Source organism: Cervus canadensis, chromosome 30 (genome assembly GCF_019320065.1).
Source record: "Cervus canadensis isolate Bull #8, Minnesota chromosome 30, ASM1932006v1, whole genome shotgun sequence".
Classification (NCBI taxonomy): Eukaryota; Metazoa; Chordata; class Mammalia; order Artiodactyla; family Cervidae; genus Cervus; species Cervus canadensis.
In genome coordinates, this window is record NC_057415.1 from 4,280,356 (window position 1) to 4,307,400 (window position 27,045).

General features: G+C 46.8%; 1 protein-coding gene and 1 non-coding gene across 2 annotated transcripts in view; one reads left to right on the top strand and one right to left on the bottom strand.

Annotated features, from left to right (window-relative positions):
* The window catches only part of LOXL2 (lysyl oxidase like 2), a 108,434-nt gene that overhangs the window by 56,494 nt on the left and 24,895 nt on the right, over positions 1-27,045 (bottom strand). Inside the window, exons 2-3 of the mRNA XM_043453935.1 lie at positions 24,610-25,033; positions 14,902-15,077 (exon numbers count right to left, since the gene is read on the bottom strand). Coding sequence (XP_043309870.1) covers positions 14,902-15,077; positions 24,610-24,964 — 531 coding nt within the window. The 5' untranslated portion in view covers positions 24,965-25,033. The remainder of the gene's footprint in view (positions 1-14,901; positions 15,078-24,609; positions 25,034-27,045) is intronic.
* On the top strand, positions 11,788-11,923 carry LOC122432145. The gene has a single exon (XR_006266759.1). It is a non-coding gene; the product is annotated as a small nucleolar RNA SNORA2/SNORA34 family (small nucleolar RNA).

Consider the following 27,045-nt stretch of genomic DNA (forward strand, 5'->3'; position numbering starts at 1 on the left):
TCATAAAATACAGTCGCTCCCTCCGAGGACCCTGCCAGCCTCCTCCCTACTGCCCAACCCTGGGGCCCTGGCTCTTCTCTGAATCATAACGATTATGTGAGCACTCATTCATCAAATGCCAGCCAATTCATTACGTGTCAGGCTCTGCACTCAGAACGTTACATCCATCCCCTTCCTCAGTTCCCATAACAACCAGTGAGAGGGCTAATGGTATACCCTGGCTGGCTACAGGTGAAAAGCAAGAAAACTTAGTGAGGTTTGGCATTTTCTCCAAATTCACACAGCCAGTAAGTAGATAAACAAGGGTGAAACCTGAGTTCTGACTCTAAGTCCATGCCCCAGGCTCACCACAGTGGGCCTCTGGGTCTTCACCCTTCTGCCTTCATCCCATCCCTTGCCAGCTACTGAGATGACACACCTGGGCCTGGGACTCGGCCTTCTGAGGCATCCTTTGGGGGTCCGCCCGATAAAAGCCCACATTTGAAGTCCTCCATGCTCCCTGCCCAGAGAAGCTATGAGTCAGGCCGGAATGTACGTGAGATGAGAGGGCTGCCTCCCAGCTGCCCTTGGACTCAGGCCAGGGGGCAGCAGGGAAACCCTCAGTGGCACGCAGTCAGGGCTCGCTGCTGGCTAACGAGCTCACAGGGGCTGTTCAGAGAGCTCTGCATAGGAAAACACGTACACACAGAATGGCCCTCCTGACCTCACTGCCTTGGAATCCTTTCCATAACCGCAAGCATTAGAAATTTTTTTCCCCGCAGAAGTTCAACTTCAAAAGAGCAGTGAAGATTTGAAACACTAAAACCTATACACATTTTTCTTTTCTAACAGAAGTCTCTTTAGACTTGCCTGTTTCACATTTAGCCCAAGAGCCCAGGAGCCGTCAATATATCTGGCCCCTTTTAAAACTCGAAAGTCTGAAGGCTGGCCCTCTGGCCAGAGACTGGAGTTCACCAAACTCTCCAAAAGGCTTCCCACCAAGGAATTCACAGAACCTTCTGGACTTGTCCTACTCAAAACTCAGCATATCTCCAGGGAGGGTCTGAGCCCTGGGAGTGACTATCACTGCCTTCCAAAGGGGAAAATCAGGGTGCCCTGAGGCCATAATCTGCCCTGCTATGTACCTAGTGGGGTGGTGGAAAGAAGGACAAGTGAATGATCACTAGGGCTGGTCTCCCAGTCTTGTGCTTGAATGACATTTCACATTTGCAGCATCTGTGAATGACTTGCAGATTCCACAATGTGACAGTCTGGGGCTATTGCCAAGGAGGAAAAATCACCAGTTTTGAAAGTCTAGTTGGGGATTGCATCAGGGAAAGATTCAGGGGGAGACAAGGCAAGCAACCCTCTAAGGACGCACTTCACTGCTGAAAGCTGGCACTCGGCTCATCGCCTCCTGTGGAGGGCATGTTTCCAAGAGCCAGATCTTAGTCCAATTCTTCCCCTTCCTCCCTCTAGAAGTTATCATTTAATCATGCAATTAATTACTTAATGTATCAGACCAAGCCTTCCCACCTGAGAAGTCATCCATGGAGTGGTGTCAGGTGGGAGGATGCAGAGGTAGTGGTCCCCCATCATCCCACCAGAACAGATGACTGGTTCGTTCTGCACAACTGCTGCTCACTTAGTAAGCCCCTTGCCTCTACAGCTAACAAGTTCCTGCATCTTGCTCTCAAAGCCCTTTATTTTTTCGGCTATTTTCTAAAGTATCTATTTATTTAATTTTTGGCTGTGCTGGTTTTCATTGCTGCTTGGGCGTTTCTCTAGTTGCCGTGAGCGGGGCGACTCTGTAGTTAGGGTGTTTGGGCTTCTCACTGCAGTGGCGTCTCTTGTTAAGGAGCATGGGCTCTAGACAGTGGGGCCTCAGCAGCTGCAGCAGGAGGGCTCAGAAGCTGTGGCTCCCGGGCTCGAGAGCACAGGCTCACAGTTGTGGTGCATGGGCTTAGTTGCTCTGCGGCATGTGGGATCTTCCCAGACCAGAGATCTGTCTCCTGCGCTGGGAGGCAGATTCTTTACCACTGAGCCTCTAGGGAAGCCCCTATGCAGCTATTGTTAAAAAATGGGCTTCCAGATAGACATCCATTTTCCCAGGTGCCACCCTGGCAACTTAAGTCAGCACCTCACACCAAACGCACCCAGGATGCCCTTGGTTTCCCTCTTCTCACTGAGCGAGGCAACGCCCTCCTAGTTTGCAGCCCGCAAGCCTCTTGCTCCCTCTCTCTTCCTTGCTCTTATGGCTCATTCTGCCCCAGCCATGCTTTTCCTACCCTTCCATCTCCTTCCCATGTGTGTGGTCCAGGCAGGTGTGCAGTGAGAATTGTGGAAGTAAGAGAAGAACATCACAATTCTGTTTCTTCAGGGCAGATGAATGACTGACCCAGTCCTCCTCAAACGTGGCTGGCATATCCATCCAGCTAACCACTGTGCGCTCATGTGTTTGGCTCAAAATCTTCCCGTGGCTCCCCGAGGTCTTATACTCCAGGTCAAGAGCCTTCCTGATCAGACCCGCCTATCCCCTCCCTGTCCTTTCTCCAGCCTTGAGCATCCCTTCTTGCCAGGCTGGCATCACTCTTTTAACGCCAGCATCAAGCTGCTTCCTGCAATCCTTTTTTGCTTTCTCTCTACCAGTGAGCATCCTCCTGACCCTTAGAAACAATCTCACTCATTCAATCATTTGAAGAATACCAGCTGAAGGATACCAGTCCCAGGAACTGTGTGAGGTTGACATTAGTCAACCAGATCAGCAAGTCTCTTGTAGTCACTCATGGCAGATGGGGAAAGACAGTATCCTCTCTTCCATGAAGCCCCTCCTCCATCAAATATCTCATCCACACAGATTTGATGTCTTTATTCTCTAGCATTTGCTGAGTCCCTCAGTTTATCCTTGGCTTATATTGACTCTCTTGTAGTATTGATCTTTCCACGAGTTCTGCCATCTCATCAGACTGTGAGTCTCTCGAGGACAGACCTGTTTTTTATTCATTCCTGTATTCCTCATGGCAACTCGCACCAGACACAACATACAGTGGGTCCTCACATATTTCTGTAATAAACTACTAATAATAATCATTTTAAAAAATTCAATTACAGGAAAGCAGTTTAACTAGAAATGTTGAGTTCTCAAGCCAGAAATGTAACAAAGACTCTCTTTATTCTTTGCTTAATGCAAAACAAACATCGAGGCTTGCCTCTCTTCACAGCATAAGCACTTCTTGTGTGACTTACCGATGGACAAGGAGATAGCTGCACTTTATCCATTTGATCTCCTGCCATCTGAGCTATTTAACACCTTCCCCTCTTCCCCCTAGAAATCTGAGACTAATAAATAGCTATTGAATGGAATTAAAAGCTGATCTGACCATCAGCACGTGTTCAGTCAGTTTATCCAAATGGGTAACATCTGTAAACAGCATGAGACATGCTGTACTGGAAGAGGCTGGCTACACTGTAATTATCCCCTTTTGATGATCAAATCTGAAATTCACAGCCTAAGAAGTTCCTGGGAACATTCTCGAGCCAGTGATTCCAACTGGGCCAGATGGATGAAAGGGAAGAGGGAAGGCAGTGCGGTGACTTCTGTTGCTCAGCATTGTGTGATGGAGACCTGCCTGGGTGGAGGGGGTCGGGATGGGAGTGGCACCAGAGCTGAGGCCGTGCCGAACCACCGAAGGAGAAAGCTGGCAGTCTGGGCCCTTCTATAAACCAAGAGCTTTGCAACGCTGCAGGAGAATCAAATGCTCTGTTTCATTTTCCAACCTGAAAGCAGTGGAGCAGGTAACAGAGGCTGCTTCCTTGGAGACCAGGCAAGAGCTGCTGACCGCAGGAAGCTGGCACGACACCTGCGCCTGCAGTTGGTCCCTCCAAGCCAGCGGGAGTGCCGAGGCACAGACCAAGCAAGTCTGTGGACCTGGCCAAACCGCCCGGCCCGCTCCCAGGTGGGAAGCCTGATGCCTCTCCTCCTAGCAACCATCACCATGGTGACAAAGTAATGACTGCACTGTGTGTGTGTCAGTCACTCAGCTGTGTCTGACTCTGGACCCCGTGGACTGTAGCCCGCCAGGCTCCTCCGTCCCTGGGATTCTCCAGGCAAGAATACTGGAGTGGGTAGCCATTCCCTTCTCCAGGGGATCTTCCTAACCCAGGGATCAAACTCTGGTCTTCTGCATTGCAGAAGATTCTTTACCATCTGAGCCACCAGGGAAGCCCCTTTCTCCACTACTGGATAGCAAACTTCAGGACGGTGAGACTGTCCTTGAATATCATCAGTGATTCCCAGTACCTAGCATAGAATCTGGTGCTCAATTAAACTGTACTGAATGAATGACTGAACAGACAGCCTCCAGCTGCCTTAGCAACAGCCGCATGGAGATGGGGCGGGGGCATTCATTGTCACTGACCCCTCTGGCGTGGCTAACTCTAATGTGTCACCTGGTCCCTTTGTCACCACCCTCTACCCTAGTCATATCAGAAGCCCCACCCTGCAGAAAAGACCTTCTCAACCAGGGCAGAGAGAAGCTTTCTCCAGCCCAGCTCAAGCCCCTACTTCTTCCATAGAGAATCCCTCCCATGAATCTCTCCCCATGAACCTCTCCCTTTTGAAACTGCTGCAACAATTTACCATCCCATCCACACTGTTCAAAGTCGGAGAACAGGACTTCCCTGGTGGTCCAGTGGTTAAGAGTCCAGGGACACCAGTTCAATTCCTGGTCCAGGAAGATCTCACATGCCATGGGGCCACTAAGCCCCTGTGCCACAAGTGCTGAACCTGAGCTCTAGGGCCTCAATTACTGAAGCCCCGGCCCCTAGAGCCCGCGCTCTACAACAAGAGAAACCACCGCAATGAGAAGCCTATGCACCACAACGAGAGAATAGGGCCCTCCTTGCCGCAAGTAGAAAAAGCCTGCTCAGAGCAGCCAAAAATTAATTAATTTTTAAAAATTTTACAGTTGGAGTACATATTACCATTCATCTATTTCATCTAAAACAAATTATAAGGCTACTTAGTCACTGACTTCATCTAACGAGTAAGTAAAACATTACCTATTTCTTTCAACTTACAAGTAATTATAATGGTGTTTATGATTTTCAAAGGGTTGTGCATACAGTACACTGGCCAGGAGTTGGGCTCCCAAGTTTGCCAGGATGTGCCCAGTTTTGAATATTCTGTTCTGTTAGCTGCATAAATGCCCTCTTGCTTCCTGGATGTGGTGAAAAATAGGTCACCCTCGAACTCCTTCTCTTGTGCCCCTGTGGTGGCTGGTGAGCCTAGACCATGTCAAGGCTCTCGATAAACACAATCATGGAATATTAGCACCAGACAGGGTATATATAATACCTCTTCTTGCCCAAGCTCCCTGTAGGCAGGGAGAGAAAACCCAGGAGAGTGATATGTGATGGTCTAGCTTGACAGTTGGGCAGAGGCTGTGGGCTCCCACCATGGTCCTCTACCCACTTACTGAAGGGTCCAACACAAACTGCCCACTTGCTACCATTCCTTCTGCCGCAGAGGGAAGCCGGCCAGCTACGCAGCAGCCATCCGGGGAAGTAGGGCTATATTTAGCTTGGAGGGACCACCACCCTCTAAACTGCACAGAGATGAAAACAGACCCACCGTTCTTTCCTAAACCGCCCAATGCAATCTGCTGCCCCTCCTCTCTGATGGGGAGTAGGGGGTTAAATTCCTGGCTGGGAAGTGTTTGGACCTTTCTAGAGTTAATTATGGGCTTCCCTAGTGGTTCTGATGATAAAGAATCTGCCTTTAATGTAGGAAACCTGGGTTCGACCCTTGAGTTGAGAAGATCCCCCGGAGTAAGAAATAGCTACCCACTCCAGTATTCCTGCCTGGAGAATCCCATGGACAGAGGAGCCTGGCAGGCTACAGGCCATGGGGTCGCACAGAGTCGAACATGACTGAAGTGACTTAGCATAAAGAGTTAATTACCCCTTTCCTGGCTTCAGGCTTCCACCCTCAAGAGCCCCCAGATGCTGGGGAGATAAGGTTGCTGCTGGGGGGAAAGCCCTGAAGCATTTGGCAGTTAACTGTGACTAATAAAAACCTGGACTCCTGGAATTTAAAAAATGCACAACAGCCTCCGTCCCTGTGGTTAAGAGCAGAAGAAAGAGGTTTTTCAGGTCTCCGGGTCCCTCCAGTAGGAGGTGAGAGTGTGGAGGGGGTGGGTACCGGATGCCCCCACCATTGGAAGTGAATATGCTCCTCCCAGCTCCGTATTCATCCTCCTCCTGGCCCCTCCAGACCTCCTTGGCTGCCTGCTGTCACAAAGGAGAAACTGGGGCTCTGAGGCCACTCAGAGGATGTGTGGTTAGTCACTAAGTCGTGTCCGACTCTTTGCAACCCCATGGACTGTAGCCCACCAGGCTTCTCTGTCCATGGAATTTTCCAGGCAGGAATACTGGAATGAGTAGCCATTCCCTTCTCCAGGGGATCTTCCTGACCCAGGAATCGAACCCAGATCTCTAGCACTGGAGGCAGATTCTTTACCATCTGAGACACCGGAAAAGCCCATAGGCCACCCTTAAATCTCACAGCTGGAGGATTTCTAATCAGTTCTGGGAACCTAACTGCTTTGGCAGTTAGAACCTTTCAAAAATGGTAGAGGCTTCCCTGGTGGTCCAGGGGTTGGGAATTTGCCCGCCAATGCAGGACACTCGGGTTTGATCACTGGTTTGGGAAGATCCCACATGTCGCAGGGCAACCAAACTCATGCTCCACAGCTACTGAAGCCCGTGCACCCTAGAGCCTGTGCTCTGCAACAAGAGAAGCCACTACAAGCGGAAGCCCCCCTACCACAACTAGAGAGAGCCCACATGCAGCAACGAAGACCCAGAGCAGCCAAAAATAAAAAATAAGTTTTAAAAAATGAGTAGAGAAGAAAATGAGGTGGGGAGGCTGAAGAAAAGGAAAAGACCCGTTATGTTCCCTGACCTAACAGCACCCGGCCCCAGCCACGAGCCTCTCTATGAGCACATGACTTAGCAATGTGCAGATGGGCCAGAGCAGGGACGGCTGCTCACAAGGGCATCTGGATTTGTAATCTCCCCTTATCTAATGCTTTTTCCAACTTGTCCACAGCCACAGACAGGAAACAAAGCCTCTCAGTTTAAGAGCCTCTGAACTCCTGGGAGGTTTGCTTGGAGCTCTGTTTTATAGGTTTAGAAAAGATTTATGCACTTGAAACCAACAGTATTGAACATTTATTATTTGCTCCTGCTTTCCTCTTTTGAAGAAGGTTTTGAGAATTGGCCCAGGACTCATTTTATTTCCCCCTGTGTAAAATTCTGTTTTACAGTGAGGTGTCCAGGGACCCAAGAAAGGTCAGTCCCTCTGGACATATAGTTGCAAGTCTCAGGCTCCAAAAGGGCCAGAACTCAGGGGTCCTGCCTCCCACTCTGGGGTCTAAAACTTAGACCACAGCAAAGGGGAGAATGGAGGTCCTTCTCGGTTAATTTTCTGGAAAGAAATGAACCCAGGCTGGTGAATCAGCAGTAAGGCAAATCTCTTATAACGTTTTATAGTCTGCATGCACTTTTCCAGAAATCATCTGATATTCCCCCCTACAGATTGTTTAAACCCCCTTGTAAACGATGAGTGCGTGCTGTGCCATTCTGAAGGAGAAACCACTGCCACTCCGGATTACAGACTGTCATAGCTGGAAGGGATCAAAATCAACCAACTCATCTTAAAGAAGGGAGTGGACTTGCTCTGTGCTCTGGCCAAACTCTCTCTGGGTGGGGTCATCCCTCCGAAGAAGAAGCACTTTTCCCCTCCTCTAGAAGGGAATTTATGAAGTGTCGGGGGCCCCTGAGGATGCCCCAGGCAGATGTAGGAGTCCACGGAAGCACAGTTAGCTCATGGAGTGAAATTCCATCCTCCAGGCCCCAGGGCTTAGTGACTCACGCCTCTGGCATCCCAGAGTGGGATGAGCTTGGTCTAGACGGATGCCGTTTTCTTCCACTCGCTGCTTGGGGAAATTTCAATGTGCTCTGGAGAAGGCACAAGCCTGTGAGGGTCATCTCTAATGGTCTGTGATCTGTCTTCAACCTCCAGGCATCTACGAGGGTGGATATGCTAGAACCTGGTCACGCCCATTCAAAATAAGGGTGAGAAGAGATGGGGGTGTCTCTGTGATCTTCATTAGACTGATCTTTTGTGCCTAGGGTCACAAGACACAGAGAAGTCATTAACTTGACTCTTCACGCTTGGCCACTTTTGAATTTATGAGCCCCACCTGGGGGACATCGAGGGGAGGTGGGGCTTTAATTTTCACTGTGATGCAGAACAGTGAGGGTGGAAAGTGTCTGCTTTCAAAGCCAAAGTCATGATGTGCCAGAGGTCGAGAGAAAACATGAGAACACACACTAGCAGACATCCCTTCTCTGCGTGCGTGCGTGTGTGTGTGTGTGTGTGTGTGTGTGTAACAGGCATGACCCCAATTCACACAATGGTCATATGTGTGTGTGTGTGTGTGTGTGTGTGTGTGTGTGTGCTCAGTTGAGTCCAACTCTTTGCAACCCTATGGACTGTAGCCCCCAGGCCCCTCTGTCCATTGGATTTCCCAGGCAAGAATACTGGAGTAGGTTGCCGTTTCCTCCTCCAGGAGATCTTCCTGACCTAGGGATTGAACCCGCATCTCCCGGCTCTCCTGCTCTGCAAGCAGATTCTTTACCACTGAGCCATAGGGTGAGTCTGACACACAATGGCAGTCACTGCTGGTAGTCAGCTAGCGTGCACCCCTGTGTGGGCTGGCTGGGGGCACTTTCAGAGATGCAGATAAACATGGGGTCTTAGAACTTGGGAATCACCTCATCCCATGTCCTTCCCATGTAGGGATTTGGCTGCCATATTCCTTGCAGGAGCTCATCCAGTTCCTGCTTAAACTACACTGGGGACAAGGAGCTCACCACTCACAGGGCAGCCTGTCTCCTGTGTTACAGAGTCCTCAGACGGTGTTGAAATGTGTAGCCCCATCACTCAGCCTTAAAGAGTTTTCACATTCATCTGAAATCTACACCCCAATCCCTCCCCATTCATCTTAGTTCTGGGAGTTAGAACAAATTACAAACGCTCTTCCCATGGCAGCATTTCAATATTTGAAGAGAACCGACATCTCTCCCGTCTTATCTCTTTTCTTAACACAATGTCTTCATTTCCTCATGTGATGTAGTTTCCAGACCTGTCTCCACCTGGCTGGCCCTTACTCTGGATGACTTAGTTAAGAGATGGCCCTGGAACTTCACTCACTTCTTGGTCCAAAAAGCGAAGAGTTTAGGAAAAATGTCCCCCCTCCCCTCAGCCAAGTGTGTCAGTTTACACACACTTTTCTAGCAGCCATACTATACCGTTGGCTTATACTGAGCTTTCACGCAACCAATCACTTTCAGGGATCTTTTAAACACAATCAACACTTTCAGTCTCTTTCCCTGGCTTTTGCTCTATAACTGTTTTTTTCTTTTTTTTTTCCTCATGAACCTTGATATAGAACCTTATATTCATCCCAAACTCATTCCAAGACTTCCCTGATGGTTCAGCGTCTAAGACTCCATGCTCTCAATCCACCCTGTTTATTTAACTTATGTGCAGAGTACATCATGTAAAATGTCTGACTGGATCCAGACTCACAAGCTGGAATCAAGATTGCCAGGAGAAATATGAACAACCTCAGATATGCAGATGATACCACTCTAATAGCAGAAAGCAAATAGGAACTAAAGAGTCTCTTGATGAGGGTGATAGAGGAGAGTGAAGAGCTGGCTTAAAACTCAACATTCAAAAAGCTAAGATATGGCATCTGGTCCCATCACTTCATAGCAAATAGAAGGGGAAAAAGTGGAAACCGTGACAAATTTCATTCTCTTGGGCTGCAAAATCACTGCAGATGGTGATTGAAGCCATGAAATTAAAAGACACTTGCTCCTTGGAAGAAAAGCTATGACAAACCTTGACAGTGTATTAAAAAGCAGAGACATCCTTTTGCTGACAAAGGTTCATCTAGTCAAAGCTTTGATTTTTCCAGTAGTCATGTATGGATGTGACAGATGGACCATAAAGAAGGCTGAGTGCCAAAGAATTGATGCTTTCGAATTGTGGAATTGGGGAATACTCTTGAGAGTCCCTTGGTCAGCAAGGAGATCAAGCCAGTCAATCCTAAAGGAAATCAGTCCCGAATATTCATTAGAAGGACTGATGCTGAAGCTCCAGTACTTTGGCCACATGATATGAACAGCCGACTCAGTGGAAAAGACCTTGATGATGGGAAAGATTGGAAGCAAAAGGAGAAGAGGGAAGCAGAGGATGAGATGGTTAGACAGCATCACCAACTCAATAGACATGAACTTAGGCAAGCTCCAGGAGATAGTCAAGGTCAGGGAGGGCTGACATGCTGTAGTCCACAGGATCACAAAGAGTCAGAAACAACTTAGCAACTGAACAACAACAACAAAACTTCCCTGGTCCACACACATCTAACAGGGGACATTTCTCTAGCCAAGAGGAATGATTCCATGACTTCAGCTACTGACACAGCTATTATATGAGGTATTTCGGAGAAACTTGTCACATCCCACAAATATCCCTTGTAGGTAGTCTGGGTGGCTTGCTACCCATCAGGCCAACCCTGCCCATAAGCATAAGCTTAGCCACAAAGTCCTGGATAGAAGAATCTTCTGGCAGCTCTCTGAAGTTCTGGTCAGACACCCTGAGATCTAGGCCCATTCATGACATACTTTAAGCAGATACCAAAGGGAAGAGGTTACAGCAGACTGCTCACCAACTGAAAATTCTCACAGCATCCCTGGCTAGACAGGAAAGCTCCAAGTCTGGTCCCTGGTAACCAATCTGATTTGTATGACAGCAAGAGGGAGGCCTTCTAGGAAAATGCAAAGTTTAGAGGCTGTGGAAGTCATCTAGCCCTCAAAACCAGACTCCTCCCAGCTAACCCTCTCTGGATTACTGTAAACTCACTTAGGATATAGGTTACTTGCCCTGGAATGATCTTCCAACTTTCCCCAAGGCATGCATCTTGTCTTCTAGGCTTATAAGGGCTTGAGAGCAACGGTCACGTTTACTTACCCCAGTGGTGTCCCAGACTGTGATGTGTGCACAGCAGACCCCCAACAAATAAACGTCTAGAATAGAGATAGGTGCTAAGCTTTCCTATCATGGACTCTCAGCCCTTCCACAATAAGAAAGTTCTCTCTAATAAATTTTTCCCCCGGTCATTTCTCTGCCTTTTCCAGGCAACGAAGGTTTTAATTTCTCTGTGACCCATCTTATTTCCCCTTTATTAAAAAATTATTTATTTATTTGGCTGAGTCTATCTTTGATCTTCATTGCACCATGCAGGATCCTTAGGTGTGGCATGTGAACTCTTAGTTGTGGCATATGGGATGTAGTTCCCTGACCAAGGGTTGAACCCAGGCCTTCTGCACTGGGAGCATGGAGTCTTAGCCACTGGACCACCAGGGAAATCCCTTATTTCCCCTTTAAATGCTTAGCATTAGAATTGGACCCTAGAGGTAATTTCACAAACACTTCTCTGTTGAAGTGCCCTTCACAGAGTTCTTTTTCAGAACTTCTTTTTTTTTCCCTAGTGGCAGATGGGTTTTCTCATTTTTCCAGTCCAAAACCCACTGGCATTTTGGCCTATCCACTTTTGATTCATGCTAGCAGTGACTTTCTTATGCCTGGAAGCCTAGATCTTCACTTGACAATCCAAGTGGATTATCCCAAGGTTGTAGGATGAACAAAAGCCCATTAAAGATGTCACACATTTGACCTTGAATCAAGGCCAGCAGTTTGCTGATGTGATTGTTTTAAGCAGAAGGCTGAAGAAGTCTCTATCTATGATCTGTTGGCCACTTCAGAACTTTCATAATGGAATGGTCAACTCATTAGAAAGAAACATTTCAGTCATTGATGATAGATATGGGCTAATACTTATTTGTAGTTGATTAATATTGGGATTCCAAGATTCAGAGGTCCCTGATTTAACTTGCTCATTAGAGCTCATTTAGCTCACTGCTAAATCCAATTACTACCAAAAAAAAAAAATGCTGTGGATAAAAAAAAAATGTCACACATAAATTCATAGTCCTATTAGGCAAGGCAATACTATAAAGGAATGATTTGCTTCTGTGCATTTCTCATTGCTATTTAGTTTGATATTTTATCCTAGGATCTTCTTCACCTGCCTTCCCAGGTGGCTCAGTGGTGAAGAATCTGCCTGCCAAGTAGAAGACAGTTTCAATCCCCTGGAGAAGGAAATGGCAACTCACTCCAGTATCCATGCCTGGGAAATTCCATGGACAGAGGAGCCTGGTGGTCCATGGGGTTGCAAAAGAGTCAGACACAACTCAGTGACTAAACAACATGATGAATTCTTCACTTAAGTGGATAATGTTGGTTTTCATTCCTGAGAAGAAAATTCTAGGTACCTAGCATTATTTTTATTGGATACAATGGTAAACTAGACGGAACCCCTGCCTTTGGGAGCTTCCAATCTCATTGGAAAGATGAGATGCATCATATGAGGGGGTGGCTAATTACTTCATATGAAGTTATGTAAAGAGTGGCGATGAAAAGTATGAAACTGGATTGGATAAGCCCACCTTCCAAATTATAACCTTCATGATAAAGCAAGACTATCATCAGGAACCAAAACACTAGATACACAACATCAACTCTGTAACCATCTCTTCTGGTTATCCTAAATAAAACAGCAGCATTTGAAGACTGTCAGCCAGAAGTGGTCTCAGCGCTGCCGGCTGAGAGAGGCTGGAGACCCTTTTCCGCACCGTCAGCAGGTCTGGACCAGCTCCCAGTCTCTCTGCATTCTCAGAGCATATGAGAAAGAGCGGGGCAGGGTGAGTCATGGGAGGAAAATGTAAGGACCACAGTCTGGGGAGAGCTTCCTCTGAAGCCCAAATAGGGCAATTTCAAGAATCAACTCTCTTCTGCATTAGTCTGAGGCCAGCTGGAAACTACAGCACAGAAAAGGCTCCTATTCCTGGATTCATGGAAGATCCTGTAGTGCCTTGGGGGTGACATCCAGCACGTTCCTTGAGGAAGGAGTCTTGGCTGCCTCCTCCGCCTGCCCTAAGCCCCATATAGAGGAGAGCATTAAATGTTTGTTCATTCTATTCTTTGGCTGGAGCACTTGTTAAAAAGTTAAATCTGAAATTTAGCCATAAATATAGAAGAAGGGTCATAAGCCCTTTTGCCATTCCCAAATGTTGACTTGGGCTGGCAGCATCAGAATCATCTGAGAGAGTTAAAAAAATAAGCTGTTCTCATAGTGGGAGACCCTCACTCAGGAGGTCTGAAGTGAGGTTCCAGTGCATTTTAAAAGGGATTCTGATCCTCCGCTAGATAGGGGACAATTGCCCTACGACAGCCAGCCTCCAATATGACCCTCAATGACCACTACTTTCTGGAGTCATATCTTTGGGTAATATCCACCCACAAGGCATACTGTTGGTATGAATGACCAATAAAATACAGCAGAAATGATGGACCATCACTTCTGAGATGAGGTTATGAAAGACATGGCTTCCATGTTTCGTTCCCTCTCTCTCTTTTTCTTTTGAGTCATTCACTCTAAAGAAAGACAACCACCATATCTTAAGGATGTTCTAGCAGCCTATAGGGCGATTGTATGGAGAAGACCAGAGGGCTCCAGCTGATGGCCAGAAGGGAGCTAAGGCCCGCCAGCAGCCACGGGAGTCAACGTGGGAGAGGAGTCCCCAGTCCTAGTTGACAACATGACTGCAAACTCACTAGATGTTCTGAGAAAAATTAACTGGCTGACCACGCCTGGATTCCCAACTCTTAGAAACTATTAGAGATAATCCATGTTTGTTGTCTGAAGCTGCAAAATGTAAGGAGCAAGGAGGTAATTTGTTACACTGCAGTTGCTAGCTGATACATTTTCCTAGCCCAAAGGGCAAGCTCCTGAACATAGCAGTCTTCTCATGGCCACCTTTCTACCTTCATTTCACACTATTTCCAGATTCAGGATCTACACTCTTGAGTGGTATTGACCTGCTTATGCCCAGTTCACAGAAAACTCTATGTCTCTGTGTCTTTGTCTAAGCTGTTCTCTGCTTCTGATGGCATCCCCGTCTTCAGAAATGCTTCCTCAACTACCCTGGCACCAAATGATGAGTTTAGATCCCTCCCCTCCAAGTGATCACACACACTTCTTAGAATCATAGGTGAGAAGTGCGTTAAAAGGAAAAAGGGAAACACTCACATGAGAGTTGTCAAGAGCACATGGACTTATCAGAAAAAGAAACACCATACAATATCACCTAAATGTGGAATGTAAAATATGACACAAAAACGAATCTATGTCCGAAACAGAAACAGACTCAAGATTTGTGGCTGCCAAGGCGGGGGAGGGTGGGGAAGGGATGGAATGGGAGGCTGGGATTAGCAAATGCAAACCATTACACTAGGGATGGATAAACAACAAGGCCACACTGTGTAACATGGAGGCCAGCTTGGCGCTCTGTGATGACCTAGAGGGGTGGAGTGGGGGGAGGGGAGGGAGGCTCAGAGGGAAGGAGTATATGTACTTAATTGTAACTGATTCACATTGTTGTACGGCAGAAGTCAACACAAAATTGTGAAGCAATTAAATTAAATTGCTTTTAATTTAATTTAAAAAATAAATAAAATTTTAAAAAAGATTCTATTCCATAGACAGGGAATTATAGTCAATATCCTGTGACAAACTATAATGGAAAAAAGTATGAAAAAGAATATATATATGTGTGTGTGTGTTTTATATATGTATATAAAACACTTTGCCATACAGCAGAACCTAACACAACACAGGAAGTCAACTATGCTTCAATTGAAAAAAAAACAAGCACATGACTTGCCTCTATGTTGTTGACCAGCGAATTGTCAAACTTGAACCCAGGAATCCTCTTCTCGCTGCACACCACGCCCACATCTTCCGAGTGTTTGCAGTCAGTGACCCCCCAGCCGTTGGAGGAGCAGGCTGCAAGGGTGGCCTCCCCGCCGGTACAGTAGACATTGTCCAACCAGATGGGCCCTGAAGGAAGCAGAGAAGACAGAAGCCAAGACCCACGTCAGAGTAGCTCTGAGTCTTTGGGCTCAGTCTTTTGGCTCATTGGAGCACCAATGATGTACACAAAAACAGAAATTTTCCCTAATTTTGGCAGCTGTGTGGGGTCATCAATTGGTTTTCGGTGTGTTGAAATACTTCATACAGTTCAAGACTCTCCTGGATTCCCCTGGCAGAGGGATGTGATATAGGGATGTGGCGGATTGAAAGTGATCAGAGTAGAAATCTGATTTAAACCCGAAGTAACGTGATATAATGCAAAAAACAGGGACTTTGGACCCTAAGCTGTTTGATACTAATTCTGGCTCAGCCACTTAGCTCCATAACCCTGGTCAAAGCTTCCTTTTCTCATTGGTAAAGTGGGGATAATAATGACATTTCAATGGCAGAGTCATGTGCAGATTAGAGATAATACATGACACATGCCTCGTTTATTGTTAGTCCAGAGTTACTAAAAAAATGGTAATGATGAACTTCCCTGATGGTCCAGTGGTTGAGAATCCATCTGCCAACGCAGGGACACCAGTTCAATTCCTGGTCTGGGAAGATCCCACAGGCCACGGGGCAACTAAGCCCATGTGCCACAAATACTGAGCTGGCAAGCCACAACTAGAGAAACCCCATGGGCACCAAGGAAGACCCAGAGGAGCCAAAAATAAATATTTTTTAAAATGGTGATGATGATAGTGATGGTATTAGTTATGCTCACAGAAGGCAACTCACAAAGTGAGGTCATCTCTCTGAACCCAAAACCCTGGTGTTTTCAGTACTCTTCCTACTTCCTGATGTTTCCCATCCCCTGATTCAGAGACGGTCCAGCAAGACTAACCACAGAGCCTCCTTCTCACATTTCAGAAGTCAGGCAAAGGCAGGGCTGGTCTGTAGCCAGGCAATCTGTCTGGGAGTCCCCGGTGGGTCTCTGCTCACCTCCTGTGCATACTCACCTGACTTATAGTAAGTAGGGACTTCCAAATGCAAAACGCTAGAGGGTTAACCACAATGAGACACAAGCTCACACCCACTGGGATGGCTATTACCAAAGCAAAAACTAAAACAGAAAATAACAAGTGTTGGCAAGGATGTGGGGAAATCGGAACCCTTGTGAACTGTTGGCAGAAATGTAACACTGAAACAGAGGAGCTCAGGCTCTTCACATCATGGTGCAGAAAGAATTCAGTGAGAGGCAAAGTGATAGGTAAGAGATGGATTTAATAATATAAGATGCTGGAACTTCTTCGGTGATCCAGTGGTTAAGACTCCACCTCCCACTGCAGGGGGCACAGGTTTGATTCCCTGGGTGGGGAACTAAGATCCAGCATGCTGGACTGTGTGCCTGCCCCCCTAAAAAAAAAAAAAAACTAATATCAGATGCTTGTGAGAGATACAAGCAGGCAGGCATATGCCCCAAGAGCTGGATAGGCTACATTCTTATAGTCAAAGGAAAAACGAGGAGGGGAGAAGACCACCTTCTTTCTCATTCTTGAGTAGATGTCAGGCTTCTATCATCAGCTCCTCCTTCACAGCAGGTGGGGGAGATTTTTGTCTTGTTGTGGCCCAACCAGCCCAACCTGTCATGGTACTATGTTAATTAGCAAGAAGTTAGTAGCATTAGCTAAAACATGGTAAGCCATGTCAGGTTACAGCATAACGCGGGTCTTCTACTTCGGAATGTCTTCTTTCTCTTATATTTTTGTTTTTAATGTGCACAGAGGAGCATGACCTAGGGATCATTAACTTACTGACCCCAATGGCAGGATGCAGGTGTCATTTTTCTGCCATTGTTTTATTGTCTTGAGGGCTGGCTCATGCTTCTATTGCACCGGTTTCTTGCAAAGTAAATCTGCTTTCTTGGGTGATCATTAACTTACAGGGGTCTTCCAAAGTTCCCTGTCTATGAGCTCTTAGTGGGATTTTTAAACTATTTGTTTATCTTATTTTATCCCTATCAGAATAATGCAGCGCCTATAGGAACACAGGGTGGTAACTCGAATTAAAAATAGAATTACCATATATCTAACAATTCCCACTTCTGGGAATATATATATTCAAAAGAATTGAAAGCAAGATGGCAAAGAGATATTTGCACACCCATGTACATCACAGCATCTTTCACAGTAGCCCAAAGGTAGAAGCAACCTAAGTGTACACTGACAAACTGTAGTCTACACATCCACTGGAATATTACTCGGCCTTAAAACGGAAAGACATTTTGTCACTTGCGACAACATGGATGAACCTTGAATTCCTTATATTAGGTGAAATAAATCAGTTGGAAAAGGTGAATACTGTATGATTCCATATACATAAGGTACTGAGAGAGATCAAAATCACAGAGAGTAGAATGGTGTTTACCACGGGCTGGGTTGGGGTGTTGAGGAGTGGTTATTTAATGGGTAAAGAGTTTTAATTCTGCAAGATGAAAAGTGGGTTCATACACTGTGAATGTACTTAACAGTACTGAACTGTATCCTGAAAAATCGTTAAGATGGTACATTTTATGTTATATGTATTTTACCACCATTAAAATTTTACAAAAATTTTAAGTGCTAGAGTGGTTTCAAGTAGTGATTTTTATAAGCATCACTACACAATGAAAGAAAACAGAGTCAAAACTCTCCTTTTTCTCATGACTCTAGGAGGACTCTACAGTAGAGTGGAGTCAGAAAACCTAGGTTCAAATTCTCTCTGCATCAGGACTCCCCTAGTAGTCCAAAGGTTAAGACTCTGTACTTCCAGTGAGGAAGTGCACTTCCTGGTCAGGAAATAAACACCCCACATGCCATGTGGTACAGCCACAAAAACAAAACAAAAAACAAATTCTCTCTGCCTCTGGCATGGTCAGCATGTGACTAGGTCAACTACTTCACCAAGCCCACTCCTCAAGTGAAGTGGAGTGTACTAACAAACAGGTCGCCATGGAGATTCAATTAGATTTTGAATGTGGCTATTATGTTCATCCATCCTAAAGCAGATCAATCCTGGGTGTTCATTGGAAGGACTGATGCTGAGGCTGAAACTCCAATACTTGGGCCACCTCATGCAAAGAGTTGACTCACTGGAAAGACCCTGATGCTGGGAGGGATTGGGGGCAGGAGGAGAAGGGGACGACAGAGGATGAGATGGCTGGATGGCATTACCGACTCGATGGGCATGAATTTGAGTATACTCTGGGAGTTGGTGATGGACAGGGAGGCCTGGCGTGCTGCGATTCATGGGGTCGCAAAGAGTCGGACACAACTGAGCGACTGAACTGAACTGAACTGATTATGTGTTCACCTTCCCTTTCTCCTTCCTCCTCCCAGTAAGTCAGAAAAAAAGGAATTCTGCTGCTTCCATGTTGCAATAAAAAAGCAGATAAAAACACTCCCATTGTAAAGATGAGAAAACCAAGGAAAATCTGAGGTTCTTCAAGGTCAGAGGGAACCTCGGGTCAACCTCTGGACTTCGAGGCCCCAGATGAAATGCGTCTGCTATGACAGATGGCAGCTCAGGGCTCAAACGAGAGAACCTCAGATGCATTGAGGGGAAACAAAAGGCTTATTGAAAACATCTGGGCTGAGGTTTTCCAACTGGTTTCTCAATTTGGCTTCATTTCCAAGCCATCAAGCTCCACTGAAACACATGCTCCCTAATCGATTGCTGTTTCAACAACAAACCAATGTTTGTCTTGCTAAGTACTAGCAACAGAAAAGACCCTCCACATTTGAAGTGGGGCCTCTTCTATGGAACAGTTCTTCAGAAAAGCTGCTGAATGGACAGAGACGGAGAAAAGAAACAGAGCCCTTATTCCATCTGCAGAGAGAGAAACCACCCTGGATAAGGGGATGGGAAATAGGACAACACTTAGCTAAAAGTACCAGCAGGAGCTGCAAAACAGATGCCCCAGGGCGTGTTTTATTTTTTGATAAGGAGCATTTGAAATTAGCACCCTGTTGGCTCAGAAGGTAAAGAATCCGCCTGCAATGCAGGAGACCCAGGTTCGATCCCTGGGTCCAGAAGATCTCCTGGAGAAGGAAATGGCAACCCATTCCAGGATTCTTGCCTGGAGAATTCCATGGACAGAGGAGCCTGGCGGACTACAGTCTATGGGGTTGCAAAGAATCGGACGCAACTGAGTGACTTTCACTTTCATTTGAAATTAGCACCCTGGAGCACTAATGCTAACTATTACCCCAAAGAGCTGCTTTCTTAAGAAGCTTCAACTCATCCCCAGTAAGTCTACCTTCTACACAATCCCACCAGTTACCTTCTTAGATAGTGGGAATGTTCATTTCTACTTGGCCCATGATGACATCACTATGCCAGGTAAACTAATTTGGCCTAATTTCATGACATTTTTTCCCCAATGTGTGCTTAATGCCTAACAACTAAATTGTTCTGATTCCAAAGCAACCAACTTCCAGGTCTGCTGCTGGAGTGCACGGTGGTGTGGGAACAGTTCAGTACATGCCATTTGAGAGCTGCTAGGGAAGTGCCATAGGGACACAGATGGGGCCCACACTTTGGACATAAAATGCCAGTCAGGGACTTCCCTGGTACTCCAGGGGTTAGGAATCTGCCTTGTAATGCAGGGGATGTGGGTTTGATCCCTGGTAGGGGAACTAAGATCTCACATGCTACAGGGCAACTGAGCCCATGGGTCACAACTACTGAGCCCACATACCAAAACTAGAGAGTCTGTGTGCCACAACAAAAGACCCCTCACGATGCAACGAAGATCCTGTGTGTTGCAACTAAGACCCAATGCAGTCTAATTAATTAATAATCAATTTTTTTAAATGCCAGATAATCAGAAGCAAAACTTCATTTTACTCCTCCCACTCATTTACCCTAAGAAGATGCTTCTCCTGATGAAAGGAGAAGAGATGTACCAACAAGTTAACAGATCATTTGGAGAGAAAAGATCATAAATATAATTCTATTTGAAGTGCAGCATTCCCATGGCTGTCAGGGCAATGGAGACGCTTCAAGCTAGGAGCTTCGGGGCCCCACTGAGTCATCTGCTGGCTTCATCACTCTGATCTGAAGAATGACTCGGTGAGGGGGGATTACATCAAACCTCAGATCTGAAGACACGCAAAGGAGAGCAAACATCTGAGGTTCAGGAGGCTGTGATTCCATCCAGAGAGTGAGAAATGGGGCAGCTGTCCCCTCCAGAATTCTCTAAAGGCCCATGAGGTCTCTGAGCTCAGAGATGCTTTGGGAGAAAAGATCTACTGACAGGCTGGGCTGGAAACCTGGAATATCCATGGTGCTCTCCCTGGCTTCATTACTACATTGCTGAACTTGAGAAGTTCACCTACAGTGTTTCTGATTCATCCAAAGAGCCGTCTAAATGCCATCAGAGCACATCGCAGGACATGGGTCACTATGCCAAGTACTACTCGCCAACTATTTTCTGTTTTGGCTACATTACACAGCCATGTGGGATCTTAGTTCTCCAACTAGAGATCAAATCTGCACCCCCGGCACTGGGAGCACAAAGTTCCAACCACGGGACTGCCACAGAAGTCCCTTGCCAACTGTTTTTAATATTTTTTAAAATCAAACTGAATCAGCATCGGTGGTATAGTGGTGAGCAAAGCTGACTTCCAAATCAAACTGAATCATGATTAATTAATATTGACTGAATGTTCACCATGCACCCAATGTTAAAAATCCTAAACTGATGCTGATGAGATTCAAATATATTTTACATCTAAAGGGTTTCTTGGGATAAACCAACTACCACTTTACATAGACAGCATAATGCTTAAAGGCCTAGAGAGAGGACAGTTAAAAATTTTTTTTAGCATCTCTTTCTCCCTTCTTCTCTTTGCTACCTATTCTTTCCTAAATCTTGATGGTCTCAATATTCCCAGAGAGGACCCTTCAGTCCTCTTAGTTTGACACCTCCTCTCTCCAATGACTCTCCTTATCCTACATCAGCTAGTATCCCATGGTCATAGCTTAGGCCTTGAATTACAAACTATCTCACCCCTTCCCTAATCTCCATTTCAACACTTCTAGTGAGTATCTGCATCCACGGGCCCACCTTTCTAGCACACTCCTTCTACTACTGCAATCTCAGCTCACAATCCGTCGATCCTACCAGCTTTCCCCAGTCCTTCAATGGCTTCCTAGAGTACCTTGTTACCTACCAACTTGGACTTCACGGACCTTGATTTTAATCATTCCCTTGAAAATTCCCTCTACTCCTGTGAACTTTTCTCCATTCATCATCCTTGGATGGCAAAGTCTGAGCCATGCTAACTCACTTCTCTAGCTACCTCATACCTGCTCCTGAGCAGTTGAGTGGGCAATGGGGGAAAAATCATGTCCATCTTACCTGATGACAGGTAAATTTTAAGTTTAGGTAGAAAGAAAATAAAGATGTCACTAGAAAAACCCCAAAGTCATTGAAAAATATTTGTTATAAAATAATCAGGCTTAGAGAGCCTGGAATAGAAAACATAAATCTGATGTTACCTCTAGATCACTTAGCAAGCAGACAAAAAAAAAGAGAAATGTGAAAGGATGGAGAAGTTATCCAGAGTTTTTGTAAAGAAGACAGGAAATGGGTTTCAAAAGCCTAGCATGACAGTCCATGGGGTCAAAAAAGAGTCGGACATGACTTAGCAACTAAACAGCAACAACAAAAAGGTGCGAATACATCTCTGCTGCTTTTACTTGAATCACAGTAAGGAATGCAGAGTCAGCTTCAGAGAGCAGTTTACACTAACTGCAGTCTCTTGATCCCCAAAGGACATATTTAATGACACAGAAGTGAGACATGTATGAGAAGAGATTTCCTCTCTCCTAGAATTTCTAGAATAAGTGAAAGCAAGGGTTAGGAGGGACTAGAGCAGGGATCAATTTCAGGGACTCCCAAACCTGGCTAGTGTACAAGCACATTCAAAAGTTACAGAGTCCTAGACTCCATCCTTACTCCTTGGAAGGAAAGTTATGACCAACCTAGAGAGCATATTAAAAAGCAGAGACATTACTTTGCCAACAAAGGTCCGTCTGGTCAAGGCTATGGTTTTTCCAGTGGTCATGTATGGATGTGAGAGTTGGACTGTGAAGAAAGCTGAGTGCTGAAAAATTGATGCTTTTGAACTGTGGTGTGGGAGAAGACTCTTGAGAGTCCCTTGGACTGCAAGGAGATCCAACCAGTCCATCCTAAAGGAGATCAGTCCGGGTGTTCATTGGAAGGACTGATGCTGAAGCTGAAACTCCAATACTTCGGCCACCTCATGCGAAGAGTTGACTCATTTGAAAAGACCCTGATGCTGGGAGGGACTGGGGGCAGGAGGAGAAGGGGACGGCAGAGGATGAGATGCCTGGATGGCATCACCAACTCGATGGGCATGAGTTTGAGTATACTCCGGGAGTTGGTGATGGACAGGGAGGCCTGGCGTGCTGCAATTCATGGGGTCACAACGAGTCAGACATGACTGAGCGACTGAACTGAGACTCCATCCTAGACCTTAACCCAGAATACGGGGGTTAGCTCCCTGGAAGATTCTAATGCCATCAGCATGGCTGGTGGCTCAGAAGATAAAGAATCTTCCTGCAAAGCAGGAGACCCAGGTTCGATCCCTGGGTCTGGAAGATCCCCTGGAGTAGAAAATGTTAACCCATTCCAGTATTCTTGCCTGGAGAATTCCATGGACAGAGGAGCCTGGTGGGCCACAGTCCACAGAGTTGCAAAAAAAAAAAAAAAAATCAATCAGTTTACCCAACAAGACTTTGGGGGCCTCTGCTTGAGTCCAGCAGCCACGCTAACACCTGCCAGCCACTCAGCCAAGTGGACGAGGTGCTTTTGCTTTACTAACCTCCAGCTACGAGGGCTCCTCTAGCTGGAGATTTTATTTTATTTTATTTTATTTTTTGGCTGCACCATGCAGCATGCAGGATATTAGTTCCCTGACCAGAGATGGAACCCATGCCCCCTGCATTGGAGCATGAAGTCCTAACCACTGCACCACCAGGGAAGTCCCTGGAGATCTTATTTTATCTTTAATATTTATTTATTTACTTGGTAGCACTGGGTCTTAGTTGAGGCACTCGGAATCTTCATTGCATTGTGTGAGATCTTCCATTGTGATGTGTGGGCTCAGTAGGTATAGGGCATCAGCTTAGTTGCTCAGTGGCATGTAGGATCTTAGTTCCCCAACCAGGGATCGAACCTGCATCCTTTGCATTGCATGCCATATTCTTAACCACTGGACCACCAGGGAAATCCCGAGATTTTATTTTAAAATGATGCCCTTAGTCCGTATCTACTTTCCCACTTAGGACCCCAGACTATGACAGTTTCAAGAGTTCTTAGAGAGCCTAACTTCCTAGTTATCCAAGGAGCATAAGCATCTTCCTGTAAAGCATACAGTTAGTTAGGTCAATACAGGATGGAGCCCCAGGCTCTGGGCTCCACCACCTGCCCTCCCTCAAAATTATGTCCCCCTATTTTTTTCAGTGTATTGACTGAGCTTATCATGAGCGGAAAGACGAAGCCAATCAAAGTGAAAAACTTGACGCTTCCCTGGTGGTCCAGTGGCGGAGTAAGACTTCCGGCTCAGTGCAGGGGGGCTGAGTTCAATCCCTGGTCAGGGAACTAGATCCCACAAGCTACAACTAAGAGTTTGAATGCAGCCCACCAAAGATCCTGCACGCCGCTACCAAGACCCGGCACAGGCAAATACATAAATAAATATTAAGGAAAAAAAACCACAAGATGGAAAACAGAAGGCAACTCTGTTCTTATCCTGGCCAAGCCCAGCATGCTATTAAAAGCCCGAACTCCACCCTTCAGGAGGGTTAGAGTCAGGGACGCTAGCCTATGGGCAGCCCTCGTGACTAAGAGCAACAGGCTCTTTTGAGGGGATGGTTAGGAGAAGGCAGCGTCTCCCCCTGACTGATGCAGCCGCAGGCAGTGCACAAGGTTTGAGATGACCACAGAAGGACCTTGGTCACAGCCTAGGGTCACCTCCCAGCCTAGCTGGCTCAGGACCAGGCTGCCAGACTTCTGTGTCCTTAAACCAGGAAAGTAAAAGTGGAAGTCACTCAGCCATGTGCCTCTCTTTGCCACCCCATGGACTGTGGCTCACCAGGCTCCTCTGTCCATGGAATTTCCCAGGTGAGAATACTGGCGTGGGTTGTCATTTCCTTCTCCAGAGGATCTTTCTGATCCAGGAATGGAATCTGGGTCTCCCACCTCTCAGGCAGATTCTTTACCATCTGAGCCACCAGGGAAGCCCTGAACCAGGAAAGCCGCGGGCAAAGCAGGACTCGGGGCGGGGCGGGGGTGGGGGGTGGGGGGCGGTTGTCACTGCCCCCCTCCCCCACACCCCTGCATTCCCGCCTTCCAGCATAGACAGGCAGGCTGCCCAGACGGAGTATTATCAGGGTTCCTACTTGACAGTAACCGCAGCTTCGTTTAGGAGGCTACCCCCTGGAAGCCTGTTGCCGCTCTCTCCAGGGGACCCCAGAACGCAGCTCCCAGCGCAGAGCGGTTTACCTTCCCCTTTGCCGTAGGAGGAACTGGCAGTCCAGGACTTGGCCTCCACGTAGCCCAGCTCCCGGCAGACAACGTGCGCGGCGTGGATGGTGAAATCGTCGTCACACACGGTGCCCCACTGGCCGTCGTAGTACACCTCCACCCGGCCTTCGCTGTGCTTCCGCTTCTGGCCCGCCAGGCGCAGCTGGATCTTGGCCACGTCCGAGGGCACCTGAGGCCGGTGGTACTCGGGGGCAGGCTCCTGGAAGTACTCGGGGTAGCGGGGCCAGCTCTCGTACTGCGCCAGGCTTAGCGCGGGCAGGAGGGCGAGCATGGCCAGACAGCGGCAGAGGTAGGAGCCCCCGCGCCGCTCCATCCCTGTCCTCGGCTGGGGCACCGGACGCAGGCGGGCACTTGGCGCTCAGGACCGACGGGCAGGAGTTTCCTGGAAGAGGGGAGAGTTTCGGGTTACAGACGTCTAGGAAACGGCCAGTGATTTCATACTCCTTCGCTTAGGACGGAAAGCTTATTCTAGATTCCAACTTCTTCTCTCCTCCCATCATGCGATTCAGCCAGACAGGTCTAGAAGTCCTACCTCTTTGCCCTCCACCTCCCAGATATCTGAAATGCTTTTTATCAGCGCAGCTTCTGGCAGGAAACAGAGCACACTCAGACTTCATTTGAGGTGAGTTTTTAAAAAGACTATTTACAGGAATGGATAAAAAAGAGGTGGTATATATATACATACACACACACACAATGGACTATTACTCAGCCATTAAAAAGAATACATTTGAATCAATTCTAATGAGATGGATAAAACTGGAGCCCATTATACAGAGTGAAGTAAGCCAGAAAGAGAGAGGACTTTTCTTATTAGACTTCACCAGAGTTGCTCAGTTCGTGCAGGCAAAGCCAGAAGTAATCAACCCCAAGTACCAAAACATCAACAATCCATGATCACATATAAAAACTGTCCAAATTCCACCTGGGACACAGATGCCTTTCAGTCAGTCAGTCAGTTCAGTCGCTCAGTCATGTCCGACTCTTTGTGATCCCATGAGCCGCAGCATGCCAGGCCTCCCAGTCCATCACCAACTCCCGGAGTTTGTCCAAACTCATGTCCATTGAGTCAGTGATGCCATCAAACCATCTCATCCTCTGTCGTCCCCTTCTCCTCCTGCCCTCAATCTTTCCCAGCATCAAGATCTTTTCCAAGGAGTCAACTCTTCGCATGAGGTGGCCAAAGTATTGGAGTTTCACTTCAGCATCAGTCCTTCCAATGAACACCCAGGACTGATCTCCTTTAGGATGGACTGGTTGGATCTCCTTGCAGTCCAAGGGACTCTCAAGAGTCTTCTCCAACACCACACTTCAAAAGCATCAATTCTTCTGCACTCAGCTTTCTTTATAGTCCAACTCTCACATCCATACATGACCACTGGAGAAACCATAGCCTTGACTAGATGGGCCTTTGTTGGCAAAGTAACATCTCTGCTTTTTAATATGCTGTCTAGGTTGGTCATAACTTTCCTTCCAAGGAGTAAGTGTCTTTTAATTTCATGGCTGCAATCACCATCTGCAGTGATTTTGGAGCCCAAAAAAATGAAGTCAGCCACTGTTTCCACTGATTCCCCATCTATTTGCCATGAAGTGATGGGACCAGATGCCATGATCATACCAACATTCCTGACTTCAGTATTCGAACGATGCTTCTCTCCTTGCCCTCACTCCAGCCCTTCACGTGTCACCCATCTGATCATACCAGCCCAGGCTGGCTTAAGTTTTTCCACCTCAGTCAATGTGCTCCATCCACTCCCACCCTTCCCTCTAAAAAGTGTATGTCACAATCCTTCCTGTTCTTCAACATCCTTCCCAGATGTTCCTAATCAGAATCAGTGTCTTCTCTGATTCCCTTTAAAATAGCATCCTGCTTGTGCTTTACCACACTGTCATGTCAGACTCTACCGGCTGCTCACGTCCCAGGGGCAGAAGACATCTCTTGTCATCTCCACACAGTACCCTGTGTTTCTGGCTACAGCAGACTAGCTTGTAACAGATAAAGTTTCCTGCCAAGGACAACTGGGAAAGGTAGATAAAATGCAAAAAGCATGTATTTGAGGTCACTGGAGAGCTATCGAGGCAGCAAGGACTCAAGAAGCCAAGAATCTGAGAGATGAAAAGCACAGCAAGGTGAACCTGACACTTGTGTCTGCTTTTCCCCTTAAGCCACTTGCCAATTACAAGGCCAACAGGCTGGGAAGTTAAGTAAAACTTCGGGCATCCTCCCAGGACTAAGGGCACAGACCCTGGGGTTCAGAGACTGCCAAGGAGGAGCAGTCCTGTTAAACAGCCCCAGACTGTCAGACAGGGGTTCTTAAAGAGCTAAACTCTAGAGGTTAGGACAGGGTTATGTTCTCCGTGTTAGAAAGATCTAACATCCGTATAATTGGAATA